Below are 26,057 nucleotides of genomic sequence, written 5' to 3'. Positions count from 1 at the left end.
TAAGTAACGAAGTACAAAGGGAATCTGGAAAATAAAGAAGTCGACCAGAATCCAAATAATTTAAACTTATTGCGCACGATAATTGCCTCCTATGTATTTTTTCCGTTTTGTTTTTGCAATCATCGCCGCTAAATGACGCTTAACGAGGGTGCAGATTCGGTTGTTTCTCCCGCGAGAGGAGGTCCTCGAGGAGCTTTACGAGTCGCGGGTTTCGTTTAATTGAGGTATTACGACGAATACATGAATGCACTGAAATAATGCGGCACAATGAATAATGCATCGGGACGATTTTACGTAAGGCGCTTTCACAAAATAAATTGGCGTAATCGGCGGCGTAAATCTCAGCCGAAATTCGAACGCGACGACTTTACGTTCTTTTCGTAAGGAGAAAGGTGAAAGATGAAAAATGATCGCCGTTGGAACGGCCCAAAGTGGAAAGCTTGATCAGCTGAACGTAACCGTGGAATATATTCGACGTTGAGTGAAATTAATTAATTGCAGAGGATCCGTGGACGTTGTTTCAAATCCGTGGACTTTTTCATGGGAGAGGATCGAATTTCTCGAGGTGAAAAATCCTGACTTTCACCTACTCTGAATATCACTTTCTACTCTGAAATCGAGTTTTCGAACTCTTAACGTTAGCAGCCTTCAATTTTCTTTTTACACTTACGATCTTCGCGATTGAATATCGCGTTCCTCCAGCCTCCATTTATCAGACATTTTGGCAGATATTAATAATCCTTTTCATTCTCAAATCCTCAGAAATATTACGAAACACTGAGAGTCTTTAGACTTAGAACTCGTTCTCGTGCGTTCGCGTTTCGTCCATCGAATATTAAGTTTCGTGCATGGCGGAGGGCGCCCTCGCGCGTTAAGTTTACCAACCAACCAACCAGCAGCCATTTTTTGTTCGTGAAAAACCAGCTTCGAAATGCAGAAAGCCCGCAAATAATATACATTCTTGACCTATTTTGCCACTCGATACCACCGATGTCTGTTTTTTAATAATCATTTCGTCCCCCCCCGATGCTTACGTACGCTGAAAACGCTGGAAGAAATCGAAGGAAACCGTGTGCACTCTCATTCAAGGTTCCCCCGATCACCAGCGGGTCTTGAACGTTCTCTTCTGCTTAGTACGCGTCCTCACGTACCACTCGTTCGATCTTTTCCGCGAAACCAAAGACACGTTGCCTGACATAGAGAAGGAGACGCGTTCTATTCGGCGTACGTAAGTACCTACGTGCACTTACCGACCCACACATTCGACGTCGGCCCCCTGTACGTGGACGCGTCCACCATCGTCACGATGGAACGACAGCCAACGCGGCCAGGCAGATAGAGGCTCGTCGTGCTCTACGTGCTCGCCTCGCTTCCGTCGATCCTTTTGGATCGCGAATATCGGAATTTACACGCCTTTCTGTCGCCTCGACGAAGGTCGCAAAAATTTGCTTACATTTACTCCTCGTCCCAATTCCCACGACGCACGGAATTATTCCTGGTTGGTTGTATGGATGCTCAGTTTTGCTGTACTTCCTCAACCCTTTGTGCTCCGAGAATATTTAATACATATTTAAGAAATTTAAGTTCCATTTTAATTACTTATTTTTTTAAAAGTCGGTTTATAGTACACTAAATCAAATTTAAATTGAATCGTGGGACTTGTGATCTATGTTGTATTTTGTGAAGAGTGCAAACTGTTAAAAATTGATTTTTAATGTAAACTGCATCAAATTTTTGCTTCAAACGCAAGATAAACTGTTAAGATAAGGGAAATATGGACCTAACAAAAATTGCAAGAATAAATTAACTCATATCATTTTACATCGACTTTAAAATAGCTAGTTACCACTGACATAATTTTACATCGTTTGCGTATCTGTAACCGATCGCCACTGACGTAATATTGCGTCATTTTATATTTATAAGAAGATAGATGGCTTTGTGATTCATATTCACGATTAAACAGCTACGTAATAATTTTTTTCAAGGCTAAGTAACCATTTGAACGAGGTCAAGTTTCTATAAAATCAAAGTAATCCCATTTTCAAAAGTTTCAAATGTTCCATTCGAATCGAGTGGGTAATCTTCGAGTCGCAATAATTTTTCTAACCTACTAACCTTAAAATGGCCGCCGGAAGAGAGGACTCGAACTCGAGGACATTGGTCACGGTAAACAGAAATGTAAGAGACGTTTGAGAAGGACTGGAAATGTTGGGTACTTCTTTTAACACGCGTCAACCGGTCGCAAGAAATTAATTAATTGGTCCACGCGCGTCGACATCTGGGAGATTAATATTCGACTTAATGAATTTCCGACGCCCACGGTCCGTGGCGACCCACGTCCACGGGCGATCCGCGAATAGATCGATCGACGATCGAGTAGCCCGGTGGTCGGATCGTGACTTTGCTCGGCGATCTTCGATAATTTATCGGCTGCGTGGACGTTGGCTGGTTTTCAGTGAACGCGTCGATGTTTTGCCAGTGAAAGGGGAAATTCGTCGAGTCGCGCAGCGGTTTTCTGCAAGGAACACCCACGCAAATTCCTAGATCTACGGTTACGGTGCATCTCCGCGTGCTTGGAGTTCACGCCAGAATCACTCTTTCTGATAGATAAACGTATTTTAATTAGAATTCTACTTCTGACTCGAAAGTGGGCAATTAAAACCGATAATTTAGTTTCTTCTTTATTTACGGTCGATCGAATCCTTTTAAAATCCATACTTTCTATTCCCAATAGCGGTTTCAATCAGAAAACGACGGAATAATAGAAATTTGATCTAATCGTGATTCCGTTGCTGACTCATATTGATTAAAGACGGCTCGACAAAGGGAACGTCTGACCGCGTACGAAGCTGGACAAAGGAGGGTTCTCGACGAGGAAACCACCGCGACAGACGAACGAATTAGAATATATATACGAGGTGTAACGAAAAAAAAGGCGAGCATGAAAGTCGCGGGCGTGGGAACGCCGGGGTCCGAGCGAGCCACCAATTAACACCAATTAACGCTCATCTGCTCTAGGTAGTGGCAACGACGAGAACCGACTTTACATTTAGCACGAGACGTCTGACTCGCCGCGGATTGGTCACAACACGCTCTTTGTGCTATCCAGATCGGACTGGGAAATTTTGCGCTTCCGCGAAGGGTCGAGAAAAATGAAATCGGATCACCAACACCACAGAAACTCGTGTTTTGCTCCTATTGCCTCACAGACTCGCAGTATACCTTAACGCCTCGCAAACGTTACTTAAACCTCTATAAATTTTATCTGACAGATACAAAAATAGTTAATAATATTTCAAAAATATCGGTAAGCATCGATAATGGGGTGTAACTTTTGTAAATCAAACACTTCAATTTTCAAGATACGAATTATTCGTTCTAGAATATTTTCGAAAATTAAGGTACCATTCCTTCTCATCGCAAATAGTCTCCAAATTACATTTCGTTAGGAGCACAAGGGCTAATAGTAATCGTTGCAGTTTTTTAATTAATTGAATAATTGTAAGCAGCGTCAAGCACCGGTACAATTACCTTACAAACGGTCGCAGCAACAAAAACGCCCGGTAACGGTAACGCAGACTTCCTATCTCGGAAGTGTCGCGCCAATTTAGGAAGCCATTTGTTCGTAAGAAACGCTCGTCGTCCGCGGCGACATTAGCCGCCTTACCTAAGCATTTGGGTTGCTCGAGAGAAGAAACATTTTCGCTAATTCGAGATCGGCAGTTCAGTCACGAACGGGCAGTTAGCCGACCGTACACGACGCCAAAAGCGGGAAACGAATCGATCAACTGGAAATAACCCGTTCCCACATACCAGGGATGGTCAAAACTCGTGAACGAGTACAAATATCGAACAACGAACAAAGAAACGAACCGCTTCTCGCCCAATTGATCGTAAAAAATTTGCATTCAACTTATATTCGAATTGGACGTCGATATAAATGAAAACGATGTTCGATCGTACAGTAATGATTCTTAAAATGAACCCTAGACGTGATTCGTAAGTTGACTTGAACCACTGCACGAAAGATGGACCTATCAACCCCAGATGTTCATTTTACGAATCATTACTGTACACGGAAAACGAAGTTGTGTAGGAAAAAAATTTATTCCACAGTTTCGACTTATTTTGCCACGAGGAATCACCCATCAAAGACATTTGTTTATTTCGAATGGTACATTGTCCCCCAAACTTATTTTTCACTTTCCCTGGCGCGAAGCACCTGCGGTTCTAATTAAAAAATCGACAGGCCCGCCCCCCGTCTCGTCGAAAGTCCCCCTCTCATTGTCTACCAGCGAGGATCTTGAAGTTCATTAAACCGGCGCACACACGAGCGCGAGCATGCACCGCGGACACCGATGCGCCGATCGTTTTTTTCGCCCAACGGACCGGTTCCATCAGGAACACTTCCAGCTTTCTGTCGTCGGCCTGGACTCCTGGACACCCCTTTGGGATCCCCGTTGCTGCTGCCCGAACGAACAGATAGCCGCTGTCTTCCGCGGCAGCGCGATTGGAATTTATTTATTGCATTAGCCGACCGTCACTCACGGGCCTTGATTGGTGGTACCAATCAGGTCCGACGTTGCGACGAGCCAGGACGCTTCGAGAGATGCAACGGGCACGGCGAAACGAAACCCACCGCGGATACGTAGCGCAAACGCGGTGTAATTATTCTGATTTGTGGCGGGACGGTGCTTGGAACGTCGCCGCGGCTAGCGAAAAATAAAGGGGGAGGGTCTGATTACATCCGTAGATCGGTAATTATCGCGAACGTCGCGGGTACCATTTGATGGGACGTTCGTTGTCCCTTCTTCTCTTCTGCGACTGCTTCTCAAGGACCTTGGCATTCGAGAAAGAAATAATAAACTTCAGCTCCGGTTAGATTCCCACACAAATCCTCCGCGTGAAGTCTGAAAGGATACTTCAATTGACCTCGAAGTTTAGGAGATCTCGGTGAAGTGTTCATTACAAAATCATCAAATTGGTTTAGGAATTTCATTTCTGGGTTATTGATATCATTTATGATAGAAGAAAAAGAGTATTCGTTCGTGATAAAGAAAGATGAACGTGGGAAAGGTACAATTTTATTGACACGTTGACCGCCACGTCAGCCACGTTTGGGCGACGGTGTTTTTACGAAATTAATAAAGCAATTATATAGAAACGACATTTATTAATTTGTACATTAGAAAATTGCATATACGTCGATCTTCGTATCGTTGAAAATAATGCAGGCTGGAAAACTTTGCGTAATGGCGGCATCAATGATAAAATTGACTTCTTCAGTAACAGCATGACCCCCAAGGAAAAGATGTTTTTCATACTATTATGTGCGGCGAACGACGTAAACTACTTATGATAGGGTCTGATGAAGCAAGGAGTCTCTACTGCAGATCATCGTTTGTTTCTGTGGAAATTGTCGAGGCTTTCGTTTCTAGTTTCTTCGATTAATCAACGAGAGAGTATTGCATGAACAAACACAGATAGACTACGAAGAGTATTTTGATCTTTTCACCTAACCCTCGCAGGGAAGGAAGAAACAAATGTGGGAAGAGTACACCTTTTAATTCGATCATCGATGTGTTTGAGCTTGTCATGTTTTGATAGATCGAACGGATGAAACGTTTAATCCCATAATTTATTTAATTGCTCACACTTATCTCTCGACTGGCGGGGTAGGATCAATTGGAGCCCGATCTGAGAAATAAGTGGAACAGTATATTTGACCGAATGTGTGATTGATGACACTTAACCCCTAGGAAGAACGAAAGGGGGGCTCGTTAAGATACCTTAACCTTTGAATATACACATTTCTTTAATTAACATTGACATTACGTTAGATTGAACTTCATTGAGGCCATACGTGAAACAACGATTGAGTATCAACTTTGAGAAACCAATAACAGAGGTGTCTCGATGAACTTTCGAACGCGGTTAATAAAATTAAGTACGTTTAAATTAATTTAATAGTTTCAGAGTAAGGTTTAGGACCTCAATTTTAATTTTCATCCCGGCGACTCTCGTCGAATTCTGACGGGACCAAAAATGGTAATTTTATTCCGACGCGTTACGCGGCAGCGTCAAGGGTCAGGAAACGCTGTATAAATTTGCGAAAGTCCATCTCGGAAGGTTCCACTTAGGAGCCACGGCCGCTGAGGAATTATTCAAGCTGGGCAAGGGTTAATTGCTTGCTTCATCAAACCACCTCCCCGCCTCTTCCGAAGCAGTCCTAGACGCGAGTGACGTCACCGTTCCGTATTCGATTCGCCTTTACCGGAACATGGCAATTCTGGACAGCAACAGCAAAGAATAGTCCTAACGAACGAAACACGACCGAATCTGGTTAGAAGGAAATTTTGCCTAAATCGGTAAATTAAACTTTATTCCGAAAGTTTCCTTCAGGCAGGCTTCATCCATCTTTTAAAACTTTTACTTTGGAACTTAATAACCTGGATTTCGAAATAATTGTCCATCGACGAGTAATTGGATGTCGTATGCAACTTTCCTTTCCAATTAATTGTCGGTGCATCGTTGTTTATTGTGAAACCGATGCTACTGGATAAAACCATAGAGGAAGTACTTTCCTGGAAATGTGTTCGCCATTGCACAACTGTACAAGATAAGCTTGAATCGAACCGCTTGAATATCTTTGAATTTGTTTTTGATACGTGTTTGTGTATATCATATATTTTTTAAAGATTGATGAAAGTGGTAAGGAAGTGTATAACGTACCGTGTGTTTCGTGGGAATATTTTTCCCGTTTTAAGATCGTTAGGGGGTAAAGATTCTCCGTTTAATTATTGAACTTTTGTTCTCACAGAGGCAATTCACGTTGATCCTGCAAGCGAGAGACGAGGCGAGCGCAGGCGTGATCGAGGAAGCGAGTTACAGCGGCATTGTCCTGCCAGGACCCACGTGGCACACACTCAATCATCAAGGAAGAAACGCTCATCTGGCCTATCGCGTTCGGGTCCAGTGCGCGGATCATTACTACAACGCGACCTGCACGAAGTTCTGCAGGCCGAGGAACGACATATTCGGCCATTACACCTGCGACGAGAACGGGGACAAGGTGTGCATACAGGGATGGAAGGGCTCCGACTGCGAAACAGGTGAGCCGATTCTCTTATTCCTCCTTTTATGCACACAGAACCATAACTCAAAAATGAATATTTCACTAAACTCTAGAATTAAATTGAAATAATTTTCATCGTGTCCCAGGTCGATGAAATTCTTTTTGTCGCGTAATTCCTGTCGAACCGTACTTTTTGCCACCTGTTGCGCGCAGTTACATGTTTCAATACTGGATAAACTGAATCCATATTAAGTGATGCAAATTGGTAGCATACGATGAATAGAAAATCTATCGATCTTATCGTGAACGTTTGCATCCTAGCGAGCAATAAATGAAAGTTGAGCGTGTAATTACTACGCTACCCAAGAAAACGGATCTCTAATTTTAGAATGCAGTCGAAAACTGTGGTACGTGCACCTCATAATAAAACAAGTTCCTTTTTAAATTTGTTACACAGAATTTTCTTTATATTAAAACCAACGAAACTATGCAGATTTCTATGACTTTGTAGATTAGATGAAAGACTATCGAATATATTGATTACTTAGACGAAGAATATTTGCTGTTGACCAGCGTCGTTAGGAATATTACAATCGATCGCTCCTTTCCCTGGGGTCGCTCATTGAATTAGCGCGTTTCTTTTTAATGTGACGGAAGTAAACGCGCACGAAGTACAAGTGTGCCCTCGTAATTAAGTGGAACGACACACGATCGTAAAAAAGTGCCACGGTTCTGTGAAAGTATACAGCGGCAAAAAACCAGCGAACAAGCGAGTCTAACGTAGCTTTTGTCGTTCTCGCCATCTCGTTACGTATGCAACGAAGCGTCGCGCAAGGCCCTCGGCGATATTGGCGACTAAACGATTCCCTAGCTCTTTTTTTCTCTTTTCTTTTCTTTTTTCTCTCGTGCTCGCCACCGTGCCGCCGAGGGAATAATTAATCGATCCGCGAAGCGTGAAATCTCGCGTCGCGCGTAATCACACTCGCGCGACTCACGCCCGTTTCGCTCGCTTTTCTCACGGACGGCTGCGCCTGAAACTAACGAGCCGCCATTACGATGGGGAGGACGACCGGATTTTTCGAACTTCGAATAAGTCGTTTCTTCTCGTAAAAAAAATAGATTCGATTAATCAGCGACGACGCGAAAAGCAAACGATACCGTTTCCGCGAAACGAGACGAACGACGAGATCGACGTCGATCCAAGGTCGGGATCGAGGAATCGAACGATCTTTCAAAACGTATTTAATTGGCTGCTCCCAGTTGCCTTTCGATCTCGATCCATTTTTTATATTTAGTTTGTAACGTTCGATCGATGAATTATGTAAGCTGAACCGAAGGATCTTATTGTCGCTATCTGGATAGAATTTTTAAAGAAATTACTCATTGATGCCACGTGTGTGTGTGTGTGTTGTAAAGTGATTCATAAACATAGAAATAAATCGTAAACCGTCGACTGGTCGCGAAGGTTCGTGGGTTGGTACATTGTATAACTGAAAGAGTTAGAGCTTCGTGTATCATTGGCAGCTGAGAAGAATGCCTCCGAGGAGTACGCTCGGTTCAAACGATTCTATCTACACTACCACAGATGCACGGAAGACGCAGTCTTTCATTGGGAACCGTTTAAACCGAGTATATCCCTCAGAGGTATTCTTCTAAGCAGCCAATGATACTCCGTCTCGAAGTTGGAATTATAAACGATGTGTTGAAGATTCGACTAACTGTTTACTGGAAGTTCCTTGCAATTCGCTGGCATTCAGAAAGTTTATAAAATAATATACAGGGTGTTCGTCCACCCCTGGGAAAAATTTTAATGAGAGATTCTAGAGGCCAAAATAAGACGAAAATCAAGAATATCAATTTGTTGATTGAGGCTTCGTTAAAAAGTTAAATTAAAAAATTTCAAATCATTCACGAAAAAATTATTTTTGGTTGCGGGGGTCAATTACAATCATTTTTGGTGAATACATATACCCCCAAAATCCTACGTACTTTCGAGAAAAAAATTCTTTACCGAAAATATACTGTGTGTCTTAGTTTGGCCTCTAGAATCTCCCATTAAAATTTTTCTCAAGGGTGGCCGAACACCCTGTATAATGTCCATGTACCAATGTCTTCAATCTGGTTACGAGACCTCCTCTGTTTTGTCACAAATATTACAGACAGACCAATTTTACCGATTCATCCTCGATGAAGCAGTAAATTGCGAATAACGTCTTCGATCGAATATACAAAATGGACGTCCCGTTAGGCCCTAGAAGCCGTGCCTATTGCTCCTAATGAATACTACCGACTTCGCTGAACCCAGAGATATTTCGATGTGACTCAAAGGCAGTAAACTTTTTCCCAGCATCTTTAACCACCGTTACGCTTGATTAATTGGACACGTAACTTCGCCGCCTCTGTGCAATGAATAAACGCGAGAAGTTAACGCTCGCGCCGACCACTTTTGCACCGTACCTTCCGGCTGTGCGCCCGAAAAACAATTACTCTCGGCCATAAATGCCAAGATGTCTACCGGAGGCTCTCGTGTTTCTCGCAAATTGCAAGGAAGGGAAAGTGAAAATCTACGCAGCATCGAAATATCTCTGTTTTCGTAAAGACAATGTCTCCTAAAAATTCGTTCGATGGTCCTACGTGTTCGTAGGCTCGAGTTTGGCTGTTTAAATCCGAGACACCGTGTATGTACGGCTTCTGTATAAAGCCAAGGATAGACTATTGCGCATCTCCGTTCCTCGTGGCGGGTTTCATCAGACTTTCACGTTGCTTTCATCGCCACGAGGGAAGGCAGAAGTCTCGATGCGCGGATCGAAGCAAAGACGCGGCACAGCGCAAACACACGAATTATCTCGAAGCGTGCCTCAATGAGCGGACGTTAGACGCATGTCGTACGATCGTATAAAGGTATGTAGCCAGCATCACGCCAGATCCCCTCGCACAATGCTGGCCCGACTAATATGGCAGCTCTTTCTTCGCTGCTTAATCGTTACTTCCGCCTCCCCGTGTCTACGACTCATCCGACTACTACGTTTTGTCCCTCCATCTTGGTGGGGGATCGTCGTTTTCGCGAGGGCTCTGATAAATCGTCCAAATCGATCGCTTTCAAACTTTTTGGGCGACTAATATCGTTAAAATACTTCCAAGTATTCCAAAAAAACATCATAGCCAGTATTCTATACGCTTTTACTTAAAATCTATCAGTTGAAAATTCCTTTAATAATCGTGGGAAAAGTTTCTCCGAAGATTGAGAGATTTAAAAATGAAAATAGTAATCGTTGCACTTAATTATTATTAATATCTTTCAAAGTGAACTAAAATCGTGTACATATAGGGAAGCTCGAAATAGCTGAGAGTAGCTGTCTTTATATCCAATGTTCGTTATTAATGGATGGTATCTGTTATGCACTGGCGCGTCATTAGTTAACGAGGTTCTCGTTAATTGCAGTTTTCCTTGAGCAAGTGTTCCAAAATGAAAAAAAAAGTATCTGTTTATTCCTTGTTCCATAAACGTATCATTAACGAGTTTACGTTTCTCAATCGAGAATTCTTTCGCAGGCTTCCTCCTTTTTTCCACCTCTCATTTCACATGCACGCAATCAACGACTAGTTCGTTATTTGCTAGTAAACCAATCGTGCCCGAAAAAAAGGTAGACAGTGGTCTTGGAAAGTCTCGAATCGATTTGAATAACTGAAACCAAGTCGGAGAAAGTAGGACGAGGTATTATAATTCTTTTCCGTGGAATAGTAATTAGCATTTGCGATGATGTCGAGTGAAACAAAACTGTTCCGACTCGTTGCTCGTAAAGAGAGTTACGATAATGTGTTTGACGAACATCGAAATTATATCTGAATTCGTATTCGATGTTAAATTTAATAAAACAAACGTTTGTTCTTACCGACGATAAAATAGGGATAGAGAAAAATTCCGTTATCAAGATCTTTCACAAACGCGTATAATCTCGAGAAATTTATCGTCGCGACGTCTCAAAGTAAAATGGACGACCGCGCGGAGAACGCAGCCAGTTTCCCTTGACACTGTGAACTTTAAGATTTTCTTGCTTGCGTTTACGAGTTTAAGCTTCGCGAAGATAAATTTATAAATTTCCTTGAAATAGACCGTGGTTATTAATTTTTAACTTTCAAGTAATTGAATCGTGAAATTAGACGAATATTGCAACGCGTTAATGGCTGTTCTGTAGGAAACAGAACGCCCCATTTAGCGATTGCCAGTGACCAAGCATAGAAAGTGTCTCTGCAGGAAAGACAGAGGTTGAATCTCGGTGATACCAGAATATTCCAAACGTTTAACGACGCTAGCAAGATCATATTATCGTTCTGCAATTAGATGCGTTCCACTTTCGTCGAACGTAAGGGAGGAACAAGGACGAACGATCCCAATTAGGGACCATCGGTGGAAATCGTGTACTCGTGAGACGATGAGCCGGTTGGTTACGAGAAGGAGAGATCTGGCTCCGGCATTTTTGTCGCGCTGTGAAAGGTCAATACGAGAATTTCACTCGTGCATCGTCTTCACACGAGCTCTATGCACCAACCGCCATCGCGCAACACCGTTCGAGGAGAGAAGCGTCGTATTCTCGCTCGGACGTGGCACACGTTCGTTTGCATTTGACCCCTTTTCGACAGAAACCGCGGTCGTAAAATAGCTACCGATGGTTCTGGAAAAATCGATAACGGGCACGATCGTGTCACAGTATTTTAAAAACGTTAATGGCGCCCGACAACGGCGGTACTCGGTGGGAAATTAATATCGATGATATAAATTTCAATTAATAGTCGTTTCATGCTTTGTACCACCACCCTTCCTTACGAGTATCTATTTTTTTAAATATCAAATGAAATTGGAACATCAGACGATATTGTGAAGTATCCCGTTAAACTTTGGTTGCACCCCTGTTGCTAGATTTCTGGGTGCGCCATTGTGAATTCGGTGCGCAAGCATAACGTACAAAGGTCACGCGAGGGTTTGCTCCGTCGAACTTTCCAACTTACGATCGTACTCGTATGTCAGCTGTTCATCTATTTGCTCGGAGACCAGTGGCGGAGAAATTAGAAACAGCGTTAAACGACAAAGACGATTCGAAAAGGGAAAGAAGGTCGGGGTGAAACTGGTGCATGAATTATTTTCGCTAATTTAACGTTGTTAAAGTCAGTTCCGAAGCCGGAGACCGCGGTTTATAACTGACAGGCGCGTAAATCGTAAAATGTCGTGGTTAATAGCACGAGATAAGTAAACGTTTGGTTTTCCATGGAGAGATTATCGCCTCTGCCCCGTGGCAAAGGTAAAACGTTACAACGTGAAAGTCGTGAACCTTCACCTGTAATCCGATTCTTCGCGCGTTCGTTCCGTTCACCAGATCGGTGAATAAGAAAATAAAGAAGCCGCGGCGTACGAAGACGAATTGCGCGCGTTAATTTGCCTGCTGCCGGCGCAATCGACAAAAAACTCATAGACGTGTAACTGTAGACGCTACGGGGATGGATTTATAAATCCCGAACAATGAGAAAACGGTACTCCGTACTGGTTGTTGATCAACGAGGATCTATGCAAAATATTAATCTCCGGACAGATGCAGCAGATGCTCTCTTAATTTATCGCCTTTAATTTATAGGGATAAAATATCATTTTCAAACTTGTTCGTTTACACTCGAGAAAGCGTACGAAAACGGTTCTTCAAAGTCATTCAACTTTTCCTCCCACAAATGTTGTCTGTCAGTACAATACACGTTTTCAATTTTTAGAATTCCATGGAAGATAAATTTTTCACCATTTTTGCCTATAAAACAGCCGTGTCGTATACTCTCGGCTCTCCCGGCCAGCCCACACACTCGATTTACTCGATTTCACGCGTAGACAAGCGTAATTAACACTCTACAGTGCTCGATCGATGCCCCCCGGCGTTACAGTCGCCTGGTAATCGACTTTCCCGAACAAAGTATAAATCCTCGCCAAATAAAGATTCTTCGACTAAGTGATTCTCGCACCTGTTGCGTCCCTAGCCAAGAAAAAATAAAATGGCGGCCCTAATTCTTAGCACAGAGCCTCTCGCGTATTAAAAAATGATTTATTACACATGTATGGGAAAATAAACATTCGCTGCAAGGGATGGGACGCAAGAAAATAAAATTTTCAAAAAGTGAAATTTCAAAACCTAATCTTATTCGAGGTATTACGTAACATTTGCGGTAAATTCAAACTCGAAACGACGTAGAAAAGAAATCTGGGTAAACCAAAGATCTAAAAACTCCCTAAGAAGCAAAAATCCCGGAAAAACACAATCGCCGGTCGGGCGCATGCATCGTAACGTCGAGGTGGACTGAGTCTCGCGGACGCATCGTTATTTAGGGCCTCGAATGTCACGCTGCAGTCACATAAATATCCGCGAACGAGAAAGCAGGACTATTAATCATTAAAGATCCCGCAAGCCTGTGTATACTTCGTACACGCGTCCCCGTGTCGTCGTAGCTTAAAATATGCAGCCGGCACGTATAGCGATAGGTATGTCCAGGGTTTCAGATTGAAAAATAGTTGGGGCTCGACCGTGTGTAAATACAGCGTGTCCTAGATTCAAGTGGACAGATCCTGACAGCGGGTTTCGGGGATCTCCGAAGGAACGTCCATCGAGTTCGGTCGGTCAGCCACGTCGTGTTTCAATCCAGAGTTTTGAAATAGCAAGTTTCACGCGAAATTAACTCGGATTTAATGGTAGCTCACGAGTAACAAGAACTTATGTCTTACTGCTTGGAAGTACATCTTGTGTACCAAAATAGAATTCCTCACGAAAACAGGGTGCATCGAGAAACTCTGTCAACGACTCGTATCTGTAACACCCTGTACCCGATCCTCCGCGTTCTTGTCGTGCGGTGGACGTAACGGTACAGAGTTTGTGCGTCGGGTTTGAAAGTTTTGAGGGATTCGTGCACGCGTGTCGCGCGGCGTGAATTTTCGTTTCACGGTCAGAGGGATAATCCTTCTCTCTGTCACTTCTCATCCGTCTTTCTGTCCTCCCGGCTAATTGAGTTGCTCGGCCCCGGCCAGAGATCTTCCACGACGCGTTCCTTTTTTCCTCGATTTTTTTTTTCTTTCCTCTTCTTTATTCCAGCCGACCGCGAGGAACGAGATCGTCGTTTCCAGAGATACGGTGCCACGGCCGCAACGAAATTGGATTTCGTCATCTCTGCCACCTGTAAGAAGCCCCGTATCCGTTTTGCCCCGCCTCCGAGGGACAGCCTCGCGGAGATACGCGCCGCACGAAACGTCCATGGATCGTATAATCCTCCGGTGGACGTGGCCGCGGAAAATAATCCGACACTTATGCCTTCGCGGCCGTGGGCGGATTAATCGTTTGTGTTTTAACTTCCATTCACGGCTGTCTTTTGTGCCGTTTGGCGTCGCGTCGCGGTGCGCGTCGGTTATTGTTCGCCGGAGGAGGATTACCCGGTTGGGAAGTCGTTTTGAGTTATGCGCGACGCTGGGAAGAGGCTCTTCTTATTCCTTCGTTACCGGAGTCCGCGGCTCGAGCAGGAAACGAACGATACCCAGGGAAACGGGACGGGTCCCGGATAACTGATAGGACCGATGATCAAACCTTCGGGGGCAAGAGTTCCTCGAGACTTGTCCCCGGTTACCAATTTGTGCTTTGCTTAAAGAATAGATTTACTTTAGAAGACACGATATACGAGGATTTGTAACTCCAACGACGCCATTTTGATAACTGTTTCCACTTGTGGCGATCTTCAACCCCTTTATATTAACCCAATTTTCTTGAAAACGAAGCTCAACTCGAGGATTCGAAGCTAACGAAGATTGCGTAGAACCTATCTAATCGCACGTTGATGGTTTCAGCGGTTTGCAAGGAGGGCTGCCACCCCGTGCACGGCCATTGTAACGTCAGCGGCGAGTGCAAGTGTCGCCACGGTTGGCGCGGCGATCTCTGCGACCAGTGCACCCCGTATCCCGGTTGCAAGCACGGCTACTGCAACGGTTCGAGCTGGCAGTGCATCTGCGACACGAACTGGGGTGGTATCCTCTGCGACCAGGACCTCAACTATTGCGGCACTCACGAACCCTGTCAAAACGGGGGCACTTGCGAGAACACCGCGCCCGACCAGTACAAGTGCACCTGTCCCGAGGGATTCTCGGGTCCCACCTGTGAGAAAGTCGACAACCCCTGCGCCTCGAATCCCTGCTTGAACGGGGCTACCTGCCGGGAACTCGGCGAGAGCGCTCATTGCGAGTGCGCCGCTGGTTTCACGGGGCCGTATTGCGCAACGGACGTTGACGAGTGCGCCTCACAACCCTGTCAAAATGGCGGCACCTGCGTGGACGGGAAAAACGGATTCGTCTGCAACTGCCCGGCAGCCTGGCAGGGCATCCTCTGTCAGTTCGACGTCGACGAGTGCGCCCTCAAGGAGTCGCCGTGCAAGAACTCTCTGACCTGCGTCAACCTCGCCGGGGACTACAGGTGAGACGTCATTCTGTGTTTAATATTCGACGTTCGCGAGAAATAAAAGTTTAGAACGAACGTGAGAAGACCAGATGAGTCTGGTCGATCAGATGTTAATCGATACGTATCGATTCGTTCGATAGTATCTGCCTCTCACCCATCGCTACCCGAAAGTTTCCTACGTTCTTGTTTCGCAACAACCGGTTTGCTTGAAACTCTACGTCCAAGAGCGTTAAAAGAAATCGGCTATTAAGATGCCCCATTAAGCTAAATTAGAACGTTCGCGGTAACGCCGCCCGTGAACGATCTCGTACCGTTGATATTTCCATCTGAACTATGAAAACCAATCACCCTGACGCAATCTCCGTCCTCAGTGAATTTATTGAACTTCAAACGTTCCGTGACCAATCAAGATATCTGCCTCCGGGCGTTAACGTCTTGGATCTTCTCTATTTTTACTATTTTCTCTGTATCGTTTTCAGATGTCGCTGCAGGAGCGGCTTCACCGGAAAGAACTGCACGAAGAACATCAACGATTGCGTCGGCCAGTGCCAGCACGGGGCGCTCTGCATCGACCTGGTGGACGACTATCACTGCAGCTGCACCGCGGGGTATTCTGGCAAAGACTGCGACGTGGACATCGACGAGTGTGCCTCGAAGCCGTGTCAGAACGGTGGCGAATGCAGAGACCTGGTGAATGCCTATGAGTGCGTCTGTCCCGTTGGCTTCACCGGTTATCAGTGCGAGATCGACAGGGACCACTGCAGCCCGAATCCCTGCAGGAACTCCGCGCCCTGCTTCAACACTCAGACCGATTACTATTGTCACTGCCCGGAACAATGGCAGGGGAAGAATTGTTCCGAGCCTGCCTCTCACAACCCGCAGTTCGGGATCATGGACGAGGAGACCGGATGCGGCAGCGAGGGCACCCCTTGCGGCGGCAGAGGCAGATGCAGCGGCGGTAGATGCATCTGCGACCCTGGTTATACCGGGATGCACTGCCACGAGAACATCAACGACTGTCGGGGCAATCCTTGCCTGAACGGGGGGACCTGCGTTGACCTGGTCAACTCGTTCCAGTGCATCTGTAGGGAGGGCTGGACCGGGGATCTGTGCGATCAAGGTAAGCATCTATAACAGATACCACGCTAACCTTGCTTTCTTTCGAATCTTCTAATAACGTAGAACTTTGATTTGAAGTTTGTTATTTGAAAAAACCTTGTGCAGTGATCGGAACGAGAAGAATCCAACCTCCTAATCCCATACACTAAGTAGAGAGATGATTAGTACCTTAACATATTCTGACCACTGCACAGGGTTGATGTGGAACGATGTACTATTGAGAGACGAGATGATGGCACATATGTATAATCCCTTCCACTTCCTAGGTTCTTGGTTATTACTGGTTAAGACAATGAGGAACCAAGATCTAGGCCAAGAAACTAAACAGTGGAGGGGATGCCCTTTGCCTCTCTTATCGTTTAGCTTGCCAACATCTAAATTTCAGTACCACTATCGCTATCAATATTTGAATATAAGCAATCCGGCCAGTCGAATGAAACTAAAATGACTAAAATTAGTGGCTCCGTTTTCAGACGTGGACGAATGCATGGCGTCGCCCTGTCGCAACAATGGGACCTGCGTGGACGGGGTGGCGGACTTCACGTGCATCTGCAGAGGCGGTTGGAAGGGGAAAACGTGCGCCCTGCGGGGCGGTCACTGCGAACCGGGCACGTGTCGTCACGGAGGGACCTGTCAGGACCGCGGCGACGGATTCACGTGCCACTGTCCGCCAGATTGGGAAGGAGCAGCCTGCCACATAGCGTCGCCAGCGTGCGCGAGCAACCCTTGCGAGAACGGGGCGACCTGCGTGAACACCGCCGATGGGAACTACAGATGCGTGTGCCGCGAGGGCTTCGAGGGGCCGAATTGTCGCCGGGACGTCGACGACTGTCAACCGTTGCCGTGCTTGAACGGCGGCAAGTGCGTCGACGGGATCAACTGGTTTAGATGCGAGTGCGCGCCGGGCTTCACCGGTCCAGATTGTCGCATAAACGTGAACGAGTGCGCCAGCGACCCGTGCACAGGTGGATCCACCTGCGTGGACGGGATAGCAAGTTACTCGTGCGTTTGCCCGCCGGGCAGAAGCGGAACGCGCTGCGAGATCCGCACCGCGGGCGGTCCTGGGTGCATGGTGGCCAGCTGGGACGACGATTGCAACATCTGCGAGTGCCGCAACGGGAAGAATCAGTGCAGCAACATCTGGTGCGGGCCCGGGAACTGCCTGAACGGCACCTCGTGTCTGGCTCACGAGGTGTGCGTGCCCAGCCCGAGCGAGAGCTGTTTGTCACCGCCGTGTCCAGCCTGGGGCGAGTGTCGACCGGTGGAGACTGGCAGAAGAGTGGGTCCTCCAGCTCTGCCCGCTCCGCCATCTTGTTGGCCTGGGCAGGCCACCACGGGACCCACCTGCTCCAGACTTACCATCCTGCTGAGAAGAGACACCCTGGCGGCGGGCACGTCGGTGGAGATCCTCTGCCGTCGTCTCAGAAAGCTTCTAGCCGATCCCAGGAGGCCGCAGTCGATCGTCCTTCTCTGCGATTTAAAACCAGGAGACAACGACACGGTGGAAGTGACTATCTTCTCCGAGGCCGCTGTGGACGCGGCCAGGGATCTAGGCGAGGCGCTCAGCCGACCCCTAGGAAGACCTCTCGCCCTGGCCTCCGTGCTGGAGGTCAAGGTGGAGACGGCCTTGCTCAGCGAGCCGAGCTCGGGGAACGCCAGCAGCGCTGGCAGCTACGTGGCCGTGCTAGGCGGTGCTCTAGCGACGGTCCTGGTGCTGGCCCTCTTCGGCGGGCTCTGGTACCTTCGATCGGTCAGGCAACGCTCCAGCCTCACCGCGACGACCAGCAGCGAGACCTCGTTGCACAGACATCGCAGCGACCTGGACGAGAAGTCCAACAACCTACAGAACGAGGAGAACCTGAGGAGATACGCGAACCCGTTGAAGGACCAGGACCAAGGCGAGCCGCGAGTCTCCGTCGTGAGGCCTCTGTCGGGTACGTCACTCGGCGCCCTGGGCACCACCGAGGAGAGCTTGGAGATGGTCTCCGAAGAGGGTAGACATCGCCTGCCGCCCCTTTACAAGCCGCCCAGCGCGGAAGCTAGAAACAACACCGCCAGTTTCAGCTACGAGGAGGGCCCCCACAAGCCGTACAGCAAACCGAGACTACAGGAGCCGTCGTACTCTCATCAACAACCTGGCACCAGCCAAACGTCAGGACCTCACCAAGTATTGACGGTGCACGTGTAATGGCGTCGCGCGAACGAAAATGAAGCAACGGACGCGTCAAATCGGAGGCGTCGGATTTAAGGACAGTAAGAGCGTCGCGGAAAAGGAACGTCGACCAGAGACTCGTATCGCGAGACCACAGGGATATATCGAGGTCTCTTTTTCCTTGTAGAGTTCGTTCGTTCGGGATAGATACGCGGATAGATAGATGGAGAAAGACAAGAGGCATTTTTTCTTCCTATCGCGAGGTTAAGACTTTTAATCGCGATCGCAACGAACGAACGCGATGAAAAAATGCGAATAGTTGCACGCGAAGTTCCGTCTTCGGAGTCACGATCCAAGCTACTCTCTATCTACCTTCGCCGGTTGCCCTTGCGATTCACACGATACACGACAATAACCGATCGACGATATATAATTATATTGATAACGCCGAGTTGTTTTATCGTTGTACATATGTACATAGCTCGTACTTATTAATTTCGCTAAGCCTGTATCTCCCTTGGACGCGCCGTCGGCCCTGCAACTCTCTTAAGATGTAAGATTCGACGTTGTATTTCGCGTTGATCGTAGTTTGCCGCGGTCCCCTCCCCCCTCGTCGTCTGAAGCCGATTCTGTCCGTACGACTTAGGCGTGTGTAGCACTTAGGCAAACGATTCTGCGCGAACGCAGGCTTCGGACGTTCCGTCGGACGATACTATTGTGATACTCATAAAGAGAGGACATCGTGCGTAAGACTACTTCATTCTCATTCCTCCGCAGCACCGTCGTGCCCTCTTGAATTCGTCGTTGATCGTTCGTCGATCGCTGGGAGATTCGTCCTGGCAGAAACCAAGAAACAGGGAAACGTACAGCTCGACGAGTTCGATATGATCCCGGAAGCAGTGGCGTAGAGAGCGACGGGGACGAGACCAGGCCATTGGATTGTCGCCTCTGCAACGAAAGGGTAACTTGTTGAGCTATACGTTTACCGCGAAAGCGATACGTTCGAATAACGGTTCTCGCGTAAATCAATCATCAGTTTCACGATACGCAAGGGCCTCTCAGAGATCGAAAGAGGCCCAACGCTACTTACCTTTTAGAGGCCCCCAGTATATTAAAATAAAACTATGTTCTGTGCAAAGAGCAATATTCCAAATTGGAAAGAATCCTTGGTGGATGCAGCGTTGTGACTAAGATTCAATAGTTCGTAATCAGATTGGTCGAACTATTGGCATTGCTCTTCGTATTGAAACTATTGGTATTGCTAAGAGTATGAGAGTATACAAATTTCTTACCTATCTCTTTCGTGTAAATTCGAGGTCCCCGTAAGTGTGAGGCCCCAGTCGGCCCAAGCTGTGATAGGGCCTGTACATATGTACTTCCTCGCGCGCGATCTGAAAGAATTCGAAGCCGAAACTTTCGATCGGCGGTAAACGAGAGCGTCGAGAATCGATGAAATTTTTTCCGACGCTGGAGGGTGAACGACGCGTGTCGCGATCGCCATGTTGCGCGACGCGAACAAGAGCCACAACATGGCGTCGCCGAACGATGTAAATAGTCCCCCCAACCCCCTCCACACAACGTACATAGTTCCAGATCCACTTTCTCGTTTCACCGAGTCCCTTTGGATTCTCCTTTTCACCTATGTTCTCCCCCCCCCCCTTTCCCCGCCCTTTTAGACGTGCAATTTTTACTTTTCTTTTTTCTACTTCTCGTAGTATCGTTCCAGCGTCGCGACGCGCGACGACCGAAATCGCGCGGTACACTTAGACTTTAAATGAAACGGAAGGGCGCATAACTCGTATTAGACGATACCCGTAAGTTGTAACGGAAGGAAGAAATTTTTTATAACAGATACCTTTATTTTATAAAGAAAAAATCTATATTATTATACAAATATATAGAAGCGATGAGGAAAAAAAAAATATATATATATATATAAATATATATATTATATTATTTTATATTATATTATATTATTTTTATTTTATTGTCTTGTATTAATTATTGCGTGATCACGGACAATAGTTCTTCGATCGTTCCTCAAGCTCCGAGCATCGATCCGACGACCAGGTTCATCCATTACCCGATCGATCGTCACGTTCGACATACAATCAACAACTATATAAAATAAAAATATTCTTTGACACACCCGACGAACTAATGTCCCTGGTCAAACGGTAGATAGCTAATGGATAATCCCTACGCGATGTGATCAGCCCCCGTGTCAGATACCGAAGGAGGCGTGAGCGAGTGAGTGCGTGTAAATAATAAGCTCCTTCCAACCCCCGACCCCCCAAACCCTCACCCTCAGACCACTTTTTCTCGCCTAAGGTTACGAAGATGAAAATGTTTCAATAAAAAGTACAACCCTTCGAGATCGTCTGGCTGTTCACGTTTATTGCACCCGAATTCTCTCACGCGAGCCTCGAGTCCCCGCGCAGGTTGCATTCAAATCACCGCGAACGCACAATCGTACGTATAAACGTGCCTTCCGGGATTGCAGTTCGTCGATAGCGTTCTTTCGACTGCCTCGCGTCGGATTGGCCGAAAAGCAACCGCGCCTTTTTCCTCTGTAAACGAAAATCGAGTTTCATATTATATTATGCAACACAAAAAAAAAGACTCAATTGCATTTACCGTCGGTACAGCCATCTTAACTATGCACGAGTGGTTAACCGTATGGAAAATAAAATAATGTCATTGTTTCTCAAACTGAACTAACGTGGAAACCCAAGTTCACAATTATTTTAAGCAAGTTGTGCCTCTTTTTTGTTCAAAGAACTTTCAACAACTTGCATCGACTGTATGTTAGAGGTTGGAAGATCTCGTTATTTTTCGTAATTACTCTCCGGGTAATAAGAGCGTAAAAGCGCCTGGTGAACAACCTCCGTGGTACGTGGATCCGGATTTCGTTGACGGCAAACCGGGACCAGGGATTTCAATAGATCGTTTCATTGAGGATAATGCTGTTCATTATCATCGAAAGCGCGTCTGAGATTAACAAAGGCCCCCGTGTGGGCAATTTCGTGGCCGTGACAACGGCGGCCATCGGGCGATCTTGACCACGAGACACGAGCTGCGTACACCAGCGTGACCGTTGAATGAACGATCTGTCAAAATTACAATACAATGGCCCAGAAGAGCCACTTGACGAATACCCGGTAAATGAGTCAGCCCTGCCAGTGGCCGAATAAGGCCCGTGTGAACCGCCGTGTGTCCGAGAGCTACGGCGTAAATGGGATGCCTTGAGCAAGCACGGAACCAAGATTGCAAGCAGCCACGACAACTGGAAGAAGTACGACGCGATTAAACTTTGGATCCCATCGTGGACCATAGGGGTTCAAATCTTAAACGTCTCACGAAAACGTTCTTTACTATTTAGTACAAACTAACTATATTGTATATCCAACCGTCAATTTAACGGGTTGAAAAGTACAGATGCTTCTATAGTTGGAAAAACATTAGCAAATCGAAAATAATTTTCTCGTCGAGTATTCGTAAAACTTATTTTAGCATTTGACAAGACCCCTCGAAGATGGAGGAAGTTGGTTGAATATTTTTGGAGAACTCGTCGTTTGAAGATTAATAGCAAAACCAGGAAGCTTGAAATCCACGTTGCGACTGATTAAATAAAAATATTAAAGATTGTAGGTTACTACGCAGAAACGGAGAATTTTGAGGTGCTGCAAGTAACGTTCACGATTTACTTTCCGACCTTCGAATCGCGTTCGACATTTTTAATTCCAGAATATGGACGATGACAATGCCACGGAAGTATCGGAATATTCCGATTACAGAGTATGGCCCACGGATTACGAGGACGAAGGTTATGAGGATGAAGCGGAGGACTTCGCGGAAAAAGGTGGAGAGGATGAGGAAGCAGACAAAGACGAAGTGATAGATATATTCGAGATCGTGTTGGCCCAAGTTCGAGACAAAAGGGCGGAGAGGATCGCGGCAGAGGCCGAAGAAACGAAGGCGAAGCTGCGAGCGTTGATTGGTGTAATTCTGTTTTATGTTCCGTTTTTGGAAAAGAAGTTCCACGAAGTCCATGTCGAATTTCTAGATAAAAGAGAAGGAGGTCTCCGAAGAGACGTTGATCACTTCAGAAGAGAAATCCGACGTTTCCACGTCATCGAGGACCGAAAGTTCCATCCACCCGTGCCTCTTGGACATAGACATCAGCGATTCTCAATTGAAGTTGCAAAATCTTTATACAATGTACCCGATACCCGACGATCCTGGCCTGGTGCCAGCGTTCTGGACCATTCATGAGCATCAAACCACTTATCCCGACGACGGAGCGGAGAAGTTCTTCGATATGGCGGAAACGTTCAAAATCCAGTCTATAAAGGCTTTGGAGGACATGATGCTGTCTAATGAAATCAAACTGCAATATTACGGGGTGGATCCACGGGCTATCAGACTCCTCTGCGAATCTCTGATGAATAACATTACGGTGCACACTATTAATCTCACGGTAAGGCGGATATTTTAGATTCATCGCGAAGCAAAGACGCTCCTAGCATTCTCTACGTTTCGATCATTTTACTCTGGGCCTCTTCAGGACAACTGGTTGTCGGAGGACGCCTGTTATCACCTGAACGATTTGCTTCTGAAAAACAGCTACGTGGAGACTCTGTTGCTATCGGGATGTCGAATCGGCGCGAAAGGTGTCGCGAGGCTTCAAAACGGAATTTCACAGAGCACGACGTTGATCAGGCTAGACCTGGACAGTTGTAATATTCGCAACGAAGGCCTCGATTATCTTACAACAGCAGTCTGCGACAACAAGAGTCTCGAGAGTCTGTCGCTGGCCGACAATCACCTGGACGAATTTTGTGCAGACGCTCTGCAAAAATTGGTCTCGTGCTCGAAGACGTTGAGAGTTTTAGGGCTGTCGTGGAATTCTTTGTACACTGCGGAAACTTGGAAGAAATTGATCAAGGGGATCGAGAACAACGAGACTTTGATCGAGCTTGATTTATCGTGGAACGCATTGGGCAAAGAATGCGTCCACTATCTTCGACAACTCTTGTCGCGTTCTCCAGCACTGAAGAAATTAAATCTAAGTGGTAATATAGCGAGTGCAAACAGATTCGATCGCCTGCTCATTTTCGTAATTATGACTAGGAAATCAGTTCTACGACGAGAATGCCACGATTATCGCCAGAGGTCTGACGAGAAACACAGTATTGGAAGAACTGTATTTAGGTAACAACCCCTTGAAAGCAGAGGGTGCGTTCGTTCTTGTCAGAGCGGTCACCCCGAAAAGGTCACCCGAAAGTCAGTTGCGCGTTCTGGACCTCACGAACGTTTGGGCGAATAAAACTATACTACACGAGCTGAATGCAATCGCAAACGATAGGCCGTGGCTCGAAGTTAAGCTGGGAGGAATACTAAGCAACTACGAGATCCACGGACCAGACGTGAAAGCGTTACTTTTCAAGAGAGCAAACTTCGAAGCTATGAGGCCTAAGAGAAAACGACAACGCAGGAACTTTGGTCATTTCGTCCTGTCGCTGACCGAGGAACCTATTTCAAGAAGTACGTATTACGTCCTAATGATAAAGAACATCTAGGAAGTATGAATAAAAGTTTAAACATTTTTTTAAATGTCACATTAAAGTCACAATCTCGCATAGAATTTTATAAAAACGACAACCGTATAAAAAAATTTTAAATGCTCGTAATATGTATATAGAAATTAATGTTTCCCTCTCCAGTAAGATTTATGGAACTCGTGAGGCGCTTCCGAATGAAGCTCTCAAAGACTCTAGTAGATGCAATTATGAATGAATTTGTTGGAATAAGGAATACTGTGGACCAAGAATTATTAAAATCGGTTTACATGACACAATACCCAGATACAACACTTCCGCCGGAGAGACCTAAAAGAAAGAGGATAGGTAAAAAAAAAGGTCTGAAACGGAAAAAGAAGGTGAAATCAAAAGATTAAAGGAGAGAACATAATAAAAGATTTATTTATTAATTAAATTACTACCTATCTTTCGATTAATATGAACTAAAATATTAAGAAACATCATGAGTTTATTCTGTTTTTATAATATTGTAATAATAATTCTTTGAGGGGGAAAAAACAATAGTATCATATTTATGCCTTCCGAGAGATAAAAAATAAATAAAGTAAAAAATTACAATACTAGCAGCAACATCAATCATACATTTTAATACACTTTTGAGTTTTAGTCTAAATAGAATATCCTCGCGGAAATATCGTCGACGATCCAGTTTATTCCTTCCACAAGATTTTCTCCTGTGACTGCAGAACATTTAAAAATTTGCCAATGATGCGTTTTAATATTAGGCAGTTCCAAAACTTCTGCAATATCCGATGCAGACAATGCTCCCGGCAAGTCTTGCTTATTTGCAAATATTAGAAGACTTGCACCCTCTAACCTTTCCTCTTGTAAAAGTTTATACAATTCTGTTTTACAATCTTCCAGTCTTCTCCTGTCTGCACTATCAATTACCCAAATAAGTCCATCTGTAGATTCAAAATAATTTCTCCAATAAGAACGCAATGATTTTTGACCACCCACATCCCATATGTTAAGTTTATATCCGCGATGCTCTAAAGTTTTGATGTTAAAACCAAGAGTCGGTGATATTGTGTCGATTGGTTCTCCATTCATCCTTTTCAAAACCGTTGTTTTACCAGCATTGTCCAAACCTCTAAAAAGATATACAATATTTACGTAACATTAAAAGTATAATATCATTTCATATCAAACGATGCTCATAAGGACACGAATACAAATTTTATTAAAAGGATCAATAAATTGTTTGATACAAAATTATACTTTTACTACAAAACATAATATTTCGCAGAAAGTGACAGTACTCCTTTCTAACCTCAAAATTATTAAAAGGCTAAAATACGTACAACATTAAAATGCGCATTTCTTTTTCCTTCTGTTTTAATTTTTTAAGTACGGTTAACAAACCCATCGTACATTACATGAAAATATTATGGATAATAATTTTAAATATACGAATATACAATGATTGGACGTAAAACTGTCTTTCATGCTGCAGCAATGTTACTAGACGACAAACCGGTGCCCAGAGGAAGCTTTTATATTACTAAAATTTTCCATATCCACCTATTTTAATAATGAACTATAAAAATGGGTGGATCTTGTTAAAATATTGTGTCGGATTAATATAAGACAGAAAGCAAAGTATTTCCTGAAGCTTTCCGTTTTAATCCTGACCGCTG

The 26,057-nt window shown here is 45.3% G+C and overlaps 3 protein-coding genes across 4 annotated transcripts in view; 2 read left to right on the top strand and 1 right to left on the bottom strand.

Moving 5' to 3' along the window:
• The window catches only part of Ser (protein serrate), a 50,374-nt gene extending 29,271 nt beyond the window's left edge, over window positions 1–21,103 (top strand). The window contains exons 3-6 of one of the 2 annotated variants that reach the window (XM_076781811.1): window positions 6,824–7,115; window positions 14,940–15,558; window positions 16,023–16,663; window positions 17,136–21,103. In XM_076781811.1, coding sequence (XP_076637926.1) covers window positions 6,824–7,115; window positions 14,940–15,558; window positions 16,023–16,663; window positions 17,136–18,850 — 3,267 coding nt within the window. In that variant the 3' untranslated portion in view covers window positions 18,851–21,103. Of the gene's footprint in view, window positions 1–6,823; window positions 7,116–14,939; window positions 15,559–16,022; window positions 16,664–17,120 lie in introns of both variants that reach the window. The other variant, XM_076781810.1, reaches the window with a different exon arrangement.
• Window positions 21,104–23,033: 1,930 nt separating this feature from the next.
• On the top strand, window positions 23,034–24,773 carry LOC143349670 (uncharacterized). The gene is made up of 4 exons (XM_076781078.1): window positions 23,034–23,294; window positions 23,382–23,889; window positions 23,948–24,365; window positions 24,545–24,773. The coding sequence occupies exons 1-4, from the start codon at window positions 23,034–23,036 to the stop codon at window positions 24,771–24,773; spliced, it is 1,416 nt and encodes a 471-aa protein (XP_076637193.1).
• A 5-nt stretch (window positions 24,774–24,778) lies between these two features.
• Window positions 24,779–25,884, bottom strand: Arl2 (ADP ribosylation factor-like 2). The gene is made up of 2 exons (XM_076782548.1): window positions 25,722–25,884; window positions 24,779–25,510 (listed from the first exon to the last, which is right to left on the bottom strand). Exons 1-2 carry the CDS (start codon window positions 25,784–25,786, stop codon window positions 25,021–25,023), a joined length of 555 nt encoding a protein of 184 aa, XP_076638663.1. The 5' UTR covers window positions 25,787–25,884; the 3' UTR covers window positions 24,779–25,020.
• Window positions 25,885–26,057: the final 173 nt, after the last annotated feature.

Source organism: Colletes latitarsis, chromosome 14 (genome assembly GCF_051014445.1).
Source record: "Colletes latitarsis isolate SP2378_abdomen chromosome 14, iyColLati1, whole genome shotgun sequence".
Lineage (NCBI taxonomy): Eukaryota > Metazoa > Arthropoda > Insecta > Hymenoptera > Colletidae > Colletes > Colletes latitarsis.
The sequence above is the reverse complement of the archived record's forward strand: the minus strand, read 5'-3'. Positions and strand labels throughout refer to the sequence as shown.

Bases quoted from the DNA above. Each gene is read 5' to 3' on its own strand.
- Arl2 (XM_076782548.1), bottom strand. From the start codon at position 25,786: ATGGGTTTGTTAACCGTACTTAAAAAATTAAAACAGAAGGAAAAAGAA. The intron at 25,511-25,721 runs GTACGTATTTTA...ATATCTTTTTAG, and splicing joins GAAATGCGCATTTTAATGTT to AGGTTTGGACAATGCTGGTA.
- LOC143349670 (XM_076781078.1), top strand. From the start codon at position 23,034: ATGTACCCGATACCCGACGATCCTGGCCTGGTGCCAGCGTTCTGGACC. The intron at 23,295-23,381 runs GTAAGGCGGATA...GGGCCTCTTCAG, and splicing joins TGCACACTATTAATCTCACG to GACAACTGGTTGTCGGAGGA. The intron at 24,366-24,544 runs GTATTACGTCCT...CTCTCCAGTAAG, and splicing joins GAACCTATTTCAAGAAGTAC to ATTTATGGAACTCGTGAGGC.